Source organism: Cololabis saira, chromosome 8 (genome assembly GCF_033807715.1).
Source record: "Cololabis saira isolate AMF1-May2022 chromosome 8, fColSai1.1, whole genome shotgun sequence".
NCBI classification, from domain to species: Eukaryota; Metazoa; Chordata; class Actinopteri; order Beloniformes; family Belonidae; genus Cololabis; species Cololabis saira.
Genome location: NC_084594.1, coordinates 27,377,001 through 27,390,255, shown reverse-complemented (window position 1 = coordinate 27,390,255; position 13,255 = coordinate 27,377,001). Strand labels below are relative to the sequence as shown.

General features: G+C 42.1%; 1 protein-coding gene across 1 annotated transcript in view; it reads right to left on the bottom strand.

The window, feature by feature from the left end:
• LOC133448724 (low-density lipoprotein receptor-related protein 1-like) overlaps positions 1–13,255 on the bottom strand; it is a 118,624-nt gene that overhangs the window by 34,753 nt on the left and 70,616 nt on the right. Inside the window, exons 20-30 of the mRNA XM_061727530.1 lie at positions 12,389–12,556; positions 10,992–11,174; positions 10,710–10,907; positions 10,387–10,632; positions 8,919–9,116; positions 6,399–6,603; positions 6,087–6,251; positions 5,739–5,983; positions 4,718–4,849; positions 3,066–3,293; positions 1,519–1,693 (exon numbers count right to left, since the gene is read on the bottom strand). Of these exons, the coding sequence (XP_061583514.1) occupies positions 1,519–1,693; positions 3,066–3,293; positions 4,718–4,849; positions 5,739–5,983; positions 6,087–6,251; positions 6,399–6,603; positions 8,919–9,116; positions 10,387–10,632; positions 10,710–10,907; positions 10,992–11,174; positions 12,389–12,556 (2,143 nt within the window). The remainder of the gene's footprint in view (positions 1–1,518; positions 1,694–3,065; positions 3,294–4,717; positions 4,850–5,738; positions 5,984–6,086; positions 6,252–6,398; positions 6,604–8,918; positions 9,117–10,386; positions 10,633–10,709; positions 10,908–10,991; positions 11,175–12,388; positions 12,557–13,255) is intronic.

The window sequence follows — 13,255 nt, the reverse complement described above, 5'->3', positions numbered from 1 at the left end:
AACAGCTCAAAAAACAGTTTTAATAACACTAACCCAAATCAATATCGGAATAGAATCGGATCTAATCAAATCTTGATAATCGATTCTGAATCTTAAGAATCGCAATCGAATCGATTCTTGACATTTGAATCGATCCCCAGCCCTAATAGACAGCATCTTTAATAAAAGAATGAATAGCAAGCTGTTCACCAGGTAGCCTGGTTTATTTGCCTTGGCGTTTTCAAAGCTTTATTACATCATATTCGTCAGACTTGATGTTGTTGGAAGATGGTTAGATAACTGCTTCTATCTTTATCGCAATGTGATGATGTTTAGACAGCAGTTACTTTCTGTCCCAACCCCCACTTCCTGTCAAATCTAACCACATCCACCATATACCCTTTAATGGATTTGTTTGTTGTTGTCGTGAAATGAAGCCTCCGTGGCATTTAAGCTCCCACTTTGTACAGTTTCTGCGTAAACACAAGCAGAACATTTCTTCCCCCAGCCTTCTTTGATCCAACCCACTCTTAGTCGGGGTCAGGTTTGTTTTTCGGTGGCAGGAGGAGCAGGCAGCCCCAGCGTACGGATCTAGCATCTGCTTCTCATTTTCCCCTCAGATCGGAAGCATTCCTCACTTAACTGGGCTAAGTCCTTCAAAGAGAAGGACTTCATTAACCTCTATAGTTCAAAAGCACACATACGCCAGAAGAAGAGAACATTTACATACTGTACATACACACACACACACATATACATACATTATATATATATATATATACACACACACGCGCACACACACACACACACACACACACACACACACACACACACACACACACACACACACACACACACACACACACACACACACACACACACACACACACACACACACAGTACAGACCAAAAGTTTGGACACACTTCCCCATTTGTTTGAATGACAAGGTGTGTCCAAACTTTTGGTCTGTACTGTACATACATCCATATTTATATAATTCATGGCTCTCAGTGCTCTGCTGGACTGAGAGGAGACAGAAGAGAGAAGACAGAGCCCAGGTTTTGTTTGGAGGGGAGGATGTTACAGAAAGGGAGTTGGGAAAAGGAAAAATGGATGTTTAAAACAGGGAGGGAGGGGACAGGATGTCAGATAAACACAGAAAAGAAAACTAAAGAGAAAGTGAAAAGAAACAGAAAGGATGAGCAGCGCTGGCTCTGAATAATTCATATGAAGCTTATCCGAGCACAGAGACTTTCAAATTATAAAAAGAGCAACAGGGGAGGACATGAGGAGAGAAAAACTCAAGTCAATTCCTGAGTGACAAAACACTCAAAGGTTAGTAGCCACCTACTGCATTCCAAATAACTGAACGTGTGAGGAGTTGAAGCTGAAAGCTCCTCTTTGTATGTGTGTCCACTTGTGTGTGTATGAGAAGTAATAGGTGAGATCAGGATGGCGTCTGATAGTCATTTCTGAGAGCTTCAGTCCCACCTTTCACTCAATAAATATGATGGCGTGTGAGTGTGTGCAGGACCAACCCCAGTATTGGATGAAGCACTAAACAGTGTGGTTTGTCCAGGCCCTGGATGACGGCATTCTTGAAGGATCCATCCAGTCTGGCAACATTAATCTGTTTCTTATTGGCATCATAACTGGTCCAAAACAGGTTCCTGGACACCCAGTCCACTGCCAGGCCGTGCGTATTAGGCAGATCTGATGAAACACGATAGAACTTTTTACGAAAAAAAAAAAATAGTTTCCCAAATCTATCACAAACTTTAAGGATGACGAAACACTGGAATGCTAGGAAAGCACGATACACTAACGGAGGGGGGGATAGAGCAGATGCAGACATGGAACTGCAGCCTGTCCGCCAGCAGCATTTTAAAGGCATTAATAATCTAATCAATACATTTTTTTTATGCTGAGCCTTGCTACAGATATTGATCACATTTATTTGTTTGAAGAAAAAAAGAAAGTTAGCACTAATCCCTATGCCAGGGGTATTCAACTAGATTCGGCCGGGGGCCACATCTGCAAAAGGACTGTATGGAGAGGGCCGCACAATTTGAAAATGTGGGGGTTTTCAAAATGTATTTTGCACTCAAAGACGAAGACTTATGTATATATAATACATTTGTATTATACATTTGAATATATCTAGTTTACATATGAATTATGTATTAATTGTCTCCAGATTTAGTAATTGTGAATGTTAAATATAATATTCAGATAAAGAAATATTATTTTGAATGCAAGTTCATTTTGAAACCATGCATTGTGCAAACTTAATGAAATTGATATTGACCTACTTTTAATAAAACACACCATAATGACAAAGCACCACTTTCCACCAAGATTTCCTTATTTGAATATTATATTAAGCATTGAGCACAACCATTGTAGTCCATAGTAGCCAGTTATAAAAATATTATAAAAAAAAAAAAAATAAATAAATAATAATTTTCAACAAACACCCCCTTTTTTTAAATATGACCAGGGGCCACATAAAAGCTCCTGGCGGGCCGCCAATTGAATACCCCTGCCCTATGCAAAGGAAAGGATTCATATAAAGGGGACCATTTATGACAACCTTTTTTCTTTAAAACAAAAAAAAGGGGGGGGGGTGTTTTTACTTACTTTTAAATAACCTAACTGTGACATTTTCTCTTTAAAACAGGGGTTTAGATAGATAGTCTATTTATTAACAAATAATTCAACAGTAATGTACTCAAGAAGGGAAAACATATAGAAGCAGAACATAAAGATCAGTGCGAGTGGTGTTGCTGTGGAGGTATCATCGCTCCTAGAGGTAGAATCTCATCTGGAGCTCTGACGAACCCTACATTAAGCTCCTAGTTACTGTTGCTATGGCTGTCAGTTTTAACAGATAAAAGGTTGGCATTCACGGTCCTTTCTGACACAAATCATCTCAAACTTGTTTCCAGCAGATGAACGTTAAACTGTAATCTCAGTAATTGCAAGACAAAACAGCTTTAAAAAAAAAAATTCCATTAAAAATGTGTGGTTTGTTCTTGTTTTTAAATCAACAACTGATTTCTTATCTGTTATTATCTGTGCTTACCTGCAGAGACCACAGTCTCCACTCCTGTGCCATTGATGAAAGCTCTCTTGATTGTCTGAGTTCGGACATCTGACCAATAAATACGATGCTCAAGCGCGTCGTAGTCGACCACGGTCACGTTGTCGATGTCCGGCACAGTGAAGGAGATGATATAGTTGTAGTACGGGTTATCGATGTCCACTCCCCTGATCTCTATCTGACGGGCATACAGCAAAAACTGCCGAGACTCTGCCAGGGAGAAAAGACAAAACAGTATTTAGTGAGAATAAATGCGATTTAAACACACTGTCAAGTCAAAAGTAGAGCACCTGAGAACACAGTAAAAGCATATTTGTGGATAGATGCTTTCAGCATGGATGAGGAGCTTCTTCACGTTTTTCCTGCCACTTGAACAAACAGTTAATCCAGCTGCGCCTGTGACTTGAATGATTGCGTCTGGCAGGATAACTCAATATCGCAGCCATGACAGCAAGAGTGAATTAAATGAGAGCGGATTCATTACGAAGGCGACGGTCTCAACAGTCAACTATTGTTTACCTGTGTGCAGCCTAAACGATAAACAGAAACTAAGTGAAATAGAAATGGAGAGGGGAGACTAATGATGGCGCTGGGCTGTATCAGCCGGGCCAGACCCGGTGGTGGGTGTGCAGGGTTGCGGCTGATGCATGGATCAGTCAGAATGGGCCCTGCGTTCCATTACCCCTGGAGATAATAGAGAAAGCTGCTCAGAATACCAAATTCAAACGCTGAATAAACAGGCTGCTCCTTCCCACCACCACGCTCCTCACACAGCTGTAGCAGCTCCAAGTGGGAGGAAAATCTGGATTCACCACGAGAGCACTGCCAGTTAAACAGCAGCGATGCCCGGACAAAACCTGGGTTCTGTTTTGTTCCCGTCCTGACTGCCAGCGGCAGTAAACTAAGTAGATGTGACTTCTCTGACTCCGTGACAGGTCGAGTTTTTACATAAGCAATGTCACGAAAGTGACCTGTCGGCTACAGTCTCACATGATCTTCTGGTGACGAGAAGGAACCGAGCAACTGTTTAGTTTAGTTTTAGTTTATTTTCGGTCATGACACAAAAAAAATAATAAATAAAAAAACCAAGAATAAAACTGACAACAAGAAAACGTTCAATTGTTCAAAGAAAACATAACAAAAAAGTTTCCAGTATACAAATAAACAAATAACATCTAGACCGAAAAAGGGGTAGGCTGAAGCAAAGCTTATTATTTGCCTACCCTCAAAAAGATTAATTAAATTAATAAAATAAAAGCAAAAAGTAAGAGAAAGACTGCCCGTAAAACAAATTACCTCTGTAGGGATAACAAACATTCCTCAAAAAATAAAAGATTTTTAAAATAAAGGTGCAGTCTACATGTTACCTTCATCCTTAAAAAATCAAAGCAAATCACCAATTAAATAAATAAATACCCAAATCAACATCAAGCCACTCATTAATTTAATATAAGGAAATCATCCTTCTTTTCAATGTTTTTTTAAATAAAGTTAAAGTTCTACATAATTTCAAATCTATATCTAATTTATTCCTGTGTGACTGGCCGTCCTCCAGGGACTCACAGAACCATAGTTACCTAACCAACTCCCGTTTGCATCGGTAACTGGATGGATTTATGCGTGTTCAGGCTTACCGTAACACGTGCGCTTGTCAGGACCGAGCTTCATGAGGTGAGGACAAGCACACGAGAACGTTTGATTGTAGTTGATGAGACAAAGATGAGAGCAGGGATCCTTGCCATCTTTAGCTGCACACGGGTTAGGAACTGTGGAGAAGTGGGTACAGAGAGCAACAGCAACACATTATTATGGGATACAGAGGAGCTCACAGTCCATTCAGTGACTACATGGTGCCCAGGTACTAAAACCGCAAGCCAAATCGTGACTCCATAACCACTGTGCTCCACAAGGTAACTGTTTGTGCTGATATGCTGCGTTTGCTTCCCGTTAAATGTAGCGCTGGACTTCAAGACCAAACATCTCTACTTTGCTTTCGCTTATGCAAAGCACATTGTTCCAGAAATAGTGTGGCTTACTAAAAAGCAAAACTAAGCCATGAACAACATTTCTTCTCTCTGTGTTTGATAGTTTCATCCAGATTTTAGATGGGTACTTGCAGGAGAAGTGAGACGACAACAAATGACTGACCAGTTTCACCAGGGGCCAGTTGCAATAAACAGGAGGATCAAATCTAAGGAGTTTGGTATGTGTGTGTGTGTGTGTGTGTGTGTGTGTATGTGGGGGGGGGTGTTTTCAAGATCACGCTTTAGGAAAGAGGCCTTGCTGCCTTTATTCAAGCACTAAAAACAAAGATCGGGGAAAAAATGTTTCTTTCCGAACCAGCACAAGCTGTTTCCTCAGCTCCCACACTGACAGAATGCCCTCAGAAGAAAGGATGATGTAAGTCGGTACCCATATTTTTGAAATGCGCTGTGAATATCAAGTTCAAGTAGAGGATATATTGTTCAGTGAACAATAAAAGGATCAGTTCCAACATCTCACATATACTGTCTGCACCATTCTAAATTCAATATAGGGTTTGGATAAAAATAAAATAAATACAAAAAAAAAAAATCAGACTTTTTGCAGAATCTGTGTGTGTGTGTGTGTGTGTGTGTGTGTGTGTGTGTGTGTGTGTGTGTGTGTGTGTGTTACCCTGAGGCTGTCTGGATGGGTGGTAGACCTGCAGGTCAAAGGGCTGTGTGTTGGTTCTCTGCACCACAGTGACGTTGCTTCCTGTCCACTTGTTTGCCTTGGCTAATGTGTTTGTCCTCCAGTCCGTCCAGTAAACCTCCCCTCCATACATGGTGACAGCAAACGGATGCGACAGATACTCGTGGCCCCTCAGAACCTCAATTAGTCCGGAACCATCATACTTGGCTGAATAAATGGCATCAGACCTGTGAACAGCCCAGTTTCCTGTTAGTTTTCCACTAGAACTCAAGGGTAGTTTATGAAGACCCAAAGGTGCCTGTGTGTGTAAGTTTTGGCTCTCTGTTTGACCTGGCATCAATCCAGAGGATGCGTCGTTCCAGATAATCCACCGTGAGTCCGTTTGGCCAGCCTCCATTGCCAGTCTCCTTATGAATGGTCTTCCTGCCCTCTCCGCTCATGGATGCAGCTTCAATTCTTGGCAAACTGGCATCCCAGTCTGTCCAAAAGAGTATTCTGCAGGAGCGTGGCAACAATTCAATAAAACAGATTCACAATCAGCAGATGAAGCCAACCCTACAACAACTATTGTACAAAAATACAAAGCAATTTTTTTTTGTTTAATTGATCTGGAAGACGTAGAATGAAGACAGCAGCTGTTACCCATCCCGAGGGTCAAGAGCAATAGCTCGCGGGTGCTCCACCTCCCCAGCAAGCAGCGTGGTCCTCATTGTGCCGTCCAACTTGGCCACCTCGATTTGATCCAGGTTGCTTTCCACCCAGTAAATGTTTCCTGCTATCCAGTCCACTGCCAGGCCCTCTGGTGTAGCCAGCCCATACTGGATCACCACGTCAAAGCTGGTCAGAGCTAGAGGAGGGATTAGAAAGGTAGAACTGCTCAGACCTCTCTGTTTATCCATCAGCAATGTAAATAAGAAAGAACAGGCGCGACGTTGGGTAAATGACTCAACCATCTTTGTTTTAAACTCTTTAAAATCCAATCTATTCATATTTCACAGCATGGTTCCTAAAATAATCTCAGTGCTGATGGCTTTTATTGAATTTGCTGCCTGTTTTAATTGGTATGGTTAAAGGCCCTGCTGAATGGGAAATGCTGATGATAACTTTTTTAGACTGCGCTGTAGCCCAAAGCATTGATCTACTCGGCTTTTGTAATTAGAAATGATGTCACGGTATTCAGGCTATTTAGAATAAAAGCAAATGCTGCATCTCAAACGGTAATTCCTTTAATTGACTGTTTAGATACCACTTTGCGGAGAAAACACTTGTCGGTACAATACAAGAAACAAAAATACCACAATTGCAGAGTCTTACATACTTAATTTATAGTCCTAGGGCAAAAGAGACATTCCCCAACCCTCTTTTTCTTTTTAACCCTTTAATTTCCCACTGGGTCCCTAATCAGAGTGATGAGTAATTACGGAGGATGAGTCATTATCCTGTCTGGAACAATAAAAACACACACTTACTGTACCCTGTGGATGCGTAAACAAGGCACTCAACAATAAATAAATACAAAATGAATATACATTTTTTGGATGGTCCTGAAAATGTGATGTGGGAGGGATGTGTCAATCACTTCCATGTCTGTTGACAGCTGCTTGGTGACCAAAAAGCTTTCCAGAGACTGGTTAGCACATGTTAAGTAGTTGTTTTTTTTTATTTTGTTTTAAGTTGTACACTTGAATGCATGATAGTTTTCTACAAGTCAGTAAAAAAAAGACCTGGCTTTAGTTGTATCGATGATGGTGAGGAGGAGAGCTTCGGCAAAGAAGACGAGCTTTGAATGTTTCCAGATGCCCTTCAGGCTGAGTCAGGAGCGGTTTGACAGCGTGTCAGTCAGAACACGCTGAGACTCATGAAAATGAGGGCAAAACTTGAGACAGCCGCTTACTCCAGTAGAACTCCTGGCAATTTGTCTCAGGTGATGGATTGTGTGGCCTGTCAGGTTCTTTGTAGTTCGATGCAAATACATATCAGAGAATAGAGAACCCAGAGAATAGCACCCAAACTGAAGGCCTTTTCTACGCAGGACCATATCTGCATCAGCTGGGTGGAACACATAGAAGTGAACGGATTTGAAAGCAGAGCGCAAGGTCCACCGCATCCTATCTGACCGCGCCTCAACACACCATAAACTTATACTGCGTTCCCGCCGCCCTGACCTGACACAGATAATGTGCGGAGAGTCTAAAACTATTTTGCAACATCTCCACACTTAACAATATTTTCTTTTCTGTGTCGTGAGAAGAAACCACAATATTATATATTCAAATATTTTTCCTGTGTTGCAGGCCTAAAATGGAAAATTTCATGTATATAAACTGATGTATTCTAAGCCAGTGGTTCCCAACCTGGGGTCCGGGCCCCCCCTGGGGGGGCGCCAAAGATCTCTGGGGGGGCGCGAAACTTTGTCTGCTTTGAAATTATGCAGTTGTAAAAAATTATATTTGCGAATGAGTCATTCATAAGACATTGTTAGGAATAATTTATGAATGTCTTGAATATTTTTTGTGTTTTTTATACACTGGTGACAAACACAGGAAATTATTTCATTCCTTATTATCATATCATTACTCAATGTAAATGGAAAAATGTTAAAAATGTTGGTCTCATATTATAAGAGACATTTTTCACAAATATTTGTATGTCCTTTTATGTTCTTTTGTGCGTATTTTATACATTGGTGACATTGGAGAAAAACAAAGTCATATGTATACAGAGTAAACCAAAGAGAAATGTATAAAAAAAAACATAATTAATGTTAATTTTTTCAATTAAAGACTATTTTGCTGCTAGTACGTACGGGTCGGGGGGCCCGGCTGGTCTTAGACACAAGTAGGGGGGGAACAAGGAAAAAAGGTTGTGAACCACTGTTCTAAACAATAGAAAACATCTTGTATCTTTGGGTTCAGGGACACTATGAATACAAGTCATAGTGAATGTACAGTAAGAATCCTACTGTTTCCTTACTTTACCAACCTTTTCTGATTTAGGTGACAAGATTTTTGTAGTCTAAAAAACAGAAGTGTTTAGCACAACAGAACTGTGGTTGAGTTCAAAAATGTCATTAGGCAGGAATCTCCAGAAGAAAGCGTGTGGATACTTAAATCAACGTAGCAAAGGGTACGAAACAATATAGAGTAGGTTGAAAATGCTCACCTCCGTTCTCAGAAAGCTTCCCACGATAGATCTTATCTTCCACCACGTCTGTCCAGTAAAGGGAACTCTGGTTGAGATGGAAGTCAAGAGCAATGGTGTTTCTGAGGCCGGGCACCAACACGCTGAACTCGCCCTTATTCAGATCGATGCGGCGGATCTCATGGCGGTTTGAGAAAATGATGAAGGGTTTGAACGGGTCTGTAAAAAAAAAAAAAAGAGTAATTTTAATAAGAGCTAACTGTATGATCAAGGCTTCAAACATTTGCTTGATCACTGCTGACTGTTTTATGTTGGGTTTTTTTTCCACAGAGCTATTCCTGGTCTACCCTAACCACACCAACAGATCTGTACACTTCAAAAACATTGCAGCAGGCTATTCACGGCTCTCATTAGTTTATGCATTCCTAAAAATGCTGCAAAACACTCAAAACAAATGTGCTAATGACTGGGGGTTTGCACGCGTGGCTGCAAATGTTACAGTTGCCCATTTCTGCCTCTGATTTATCCTGTAACTACTGTGACAATCAAATAATCTTTATGTGTTTGACGGTTGTTATTTTTTTTCTGTAGTTAATTCACTATAAGTACATGCAATCACCTATTTTGTGTGCATAAAGTCCATGTGCACTGTTGTATGACTCCTGATCTGCGCTTCTTCAGGGCTTTTCCGGGGCACTCCAGTAAAAAAAGAAAAAAATATATAAAAAAATAAATCTAAAAAGCCCCATTTCCTGGTTAAATAAACAATACTCAGCTGAGCAGGCTGTCGGACACGGCAGCCGTGCTCCAGTGTGACTCGTCCAGGAAGAGACGGGGCCTGTTTGAAAGTGGCTTTAATCCTGGGTAATGAAAATGTAGTGTAAATAAGATGGGGGGGGGGTTATCTGCACCTAACAGGCAGCAGGATGAATGACAGGGTGCTGCTGGCTCGTCTCTAAGGCCTGGCAGTGAAGAGCAGCAGCGTGAATTCATTTTTTTTTTTTTTTCCCCTCACTGGCTACTTGCTGCAGGGTGATAAGTCCAGTATTTTTATGTGGACAATAAATTCAAAGCTGTTTTAGAGTGACTGCGCAGTTTCTTCTTGCCTTTTGGGTGACCTTAATGAAAAGCATTTCTGCTCTGCAGTTAGTTTTTTGGATGTAAAAATGTGTATCTCTGAATAAAAGGATGGCAGGGTAGCACCACTGAAGCTCTGTTGTGTTTTCTCATGTAAACCTTTGCACCCAGCATACGTTTGCATTAAAGGATAAAGCTTTGACTTTTTTTTGTCTCTGAGTTTTCTCCAGTCACACAGTTTTCTGAAATGGCCTCGTCTCCCTTACTTCATTTTTCTTCATTTGTCAAGGTCACTCCTGTAGCGTCCAACCATATTGTATAACCACCATCAATCAACGCTGACTTTCCTTGACCCCTCCACCCTTTCCATCTTCTCTTCATGTTCTGCTCGTTCGCTCGCTCGGTCTCTTACCGGTGCTCTTGCAGTTTTCCATGTCAGGCTCCAGTTCCCAGCCATCGTAACATGAGCATTTCACGCTGAACTTGTCCTGCTGGCAGCGCTGACTGCACTTGAGGTGTTTGGCGCAGAAGCTCTGGATCTGACAAGTCTTATTGTCGGAGCCCAGCTCCATGCCCAGCGGGCAGGAACAGATCACGCCCTCGCCGGGGGCCACGGTGCAGTTATGGCTGCAGCCGCCGTTGTCCAAAGAACACAGGTCTGAAAAACAGGGAGAACGGTCATTTAAGATGCGTTCCCTGCTCTGGAACACAGTTCGGGTACTGTTGTTTTCTTACCGCAGAGTTTCTCATCAGAGCCATCTGGGCAGTCATCAGTGCCATCGCAAAGTTTCTCCGCGGGCAGGCAGATGGTGGAGTCGTTGGCGCACACATGGTGCGACAGCTTACACACCAGCGCCTCGCAGTTTTCCTCATCCGAATTGTCCTCGCAGTCATTGTCGCCATCGCAGACCCAGGCCTTGCTGATACACCGTGCTGCGGACAGGAGGACAAGTTTCTTTGAGAATAAACACTTTAACTGTCTTTATGCACGTGACGTATTTCCGCGTGCCTCCTCACCAGAGTCTCTGCAGCCAAACTTGACAGCTGGATCGCACATGTGTGTGACGCCCTCACAGTTCTTCTCATCGCTCAAGTCCATGCAGTCGGTGTCGCCATCACAGCGCCAACGCAGGGGGATGCACAGACCGTCCATCTGACACTGGAATTCATCTGTGTGACACCCACCTGGAGGGCGTGTGGCTACGGCGGGGAAAAAGGGACATTTCAAGTCTCTTAAGTGACATTATTTTCAGTCATCTTCTGAATGAAATCAAACCACTCAATACACCGAGGACGGATGATGTGAAACACAAAAATACAGAAACTATGAGGCCTGTGGAAGAAACCTGAGAGACAGATTCAAGCGAACAGATTAAAGCACACGCCCAGAAGGTCAGTGTTTTAGTCATAACATCAGCTGACAGTGAATCATTTTATCCCCCTGTTGCTCTGGACGGGAAACTAAATTATAAACAGTTACAGGACGCTACGTCAGCGATGTTTAAAATGAAGCTATTACTTGATCAGAGGAAGGCGTTGTCGGCTGCACGTATTAGACTGCTGCCAGCGTGACAAAGAGTGACAAAAAAATAATTGAATTGTACATCTACTGAACAAAAACTGTCAGCACTTGCCTTCATTCTGGCGTTGAGCGCACTTGTGGGGATTAAAGGATAAATAAACAAAAGCAATAGTGAGCTGCACCCACCCATCCATCCATCATAAAAACATCTGCCACAGTTCTGCTCCTTAAACGCTGCAAAAGCTAAGCAAGTGCATTTCAGTGAGTCTCAGGAACACGACATCGCATCTGTAAGCTAGGATCTTGAAGGGCAACGTCTGATAAAACGCTCAGCCTTCCTAGTTTCTTGGAAGACACAAATAAACCCGGCTTTCATGATAACTTTAAAGTCGACTGTTTTACAAATTACAAAAAGTTCACAGTGATTCATAAAATTACTAGAAGAAGTCAGAACTATTTGGTGTATAAATTATAGGGAGAAAAAAAAGAAACGTGTGTGTCCGTCAGACGCTGATAAGAGCTGCAGCAGCAACTTATTTGCTTACAGAGTATTAGTCTTCCTCAGGTCCTCCCTCTTTTTTCTGATCTTGCTGCAGTTCAGATTTTGCACATCAAGTGGAACTTTTATCTCTCTAAAGATATCTATCTTCAAGGCAGCTTTCTTCAGCTGATTGCGCTGTAAAAACCACGTACTCAGTACGGGTGGAGTGTTACATTTCAGTGATTTTTGAATCACTGGCCTGGAGAATAGGACATCTTCTTAAGAGCAGCGTTGTTAGAAAACACCGGCTTTACCACCTCGTCAGGCTCACGTGCAACGGTGCTAAATGAAGGCAGATGTTGTGCAGTGAGTGTACAAAAATCCAACAGATCATCAGGTTCAGACACTGACTCTGATTGGTGCAGTTGGCGTTGGTCTCATCGCTGTAGTCCCCGCAGTCATTATCTCCGTCACAGGTCCAGTAGTCCGGGATGCAGCGGCCGCTGTTACACTTGAACTGAGCGCTGGAGCAGGAGTGACTGCAGCCGGCTTCGTCACTGTTATCCCCACAGTCGTTATCTGGAAAACAAGCATAGTCAAGAAGCACCTACTCTCTCACATTCTGAGGCAGACACTGCCTCACATGGTACCAATATTTATTAATATAAAAATGTGCAGGAAGAAATAGCTTTTAATCATTTCACAACTGACATTGACAGTGAAAACAAATAAGATGGAGAGCATATGAAAGGTGAGAGTTTAAATGACAGAAACTGCATAGATCAGACCATGCACCGTGAGGGAATGTACTCAGCACTGATACATTGAGCTTTGCAGCATAGCATCTTGAGCATAAAAATATTATTCAGAAATGCACCATAAGGTAACTTTCACTTCTTTTTGCACCACTTGACTGCACAGTCTTTGAGAAAAGAGCATTTATTATGTTATATATTCAATAAAAAAGTTCTAATAAATCCATAAAAGGTTAAATTATGTTTCATTAATGCACACAAATTTGAGTTTGCTTCATGATTCAAATTTGTGTGCAGCACCTCATATGCACTGCAGTGGTTAGGACCTCAGCCGAGGCCATCTTCAATTAGAAAAGCAGCCCTGACTTTCTCTGAGCCTGCCTGGTCAGTCCTAAAGCTTTGGCTAGCGTCTCGGCTGCTGTGGTGCATGCTGATCTATGCACTAACCGGTCAGGTTCGGACAATTCAACTCATCAGAGCCGTCCCCACAATCCTTTTCTGAAAGACAGAACCAACGGAAGAC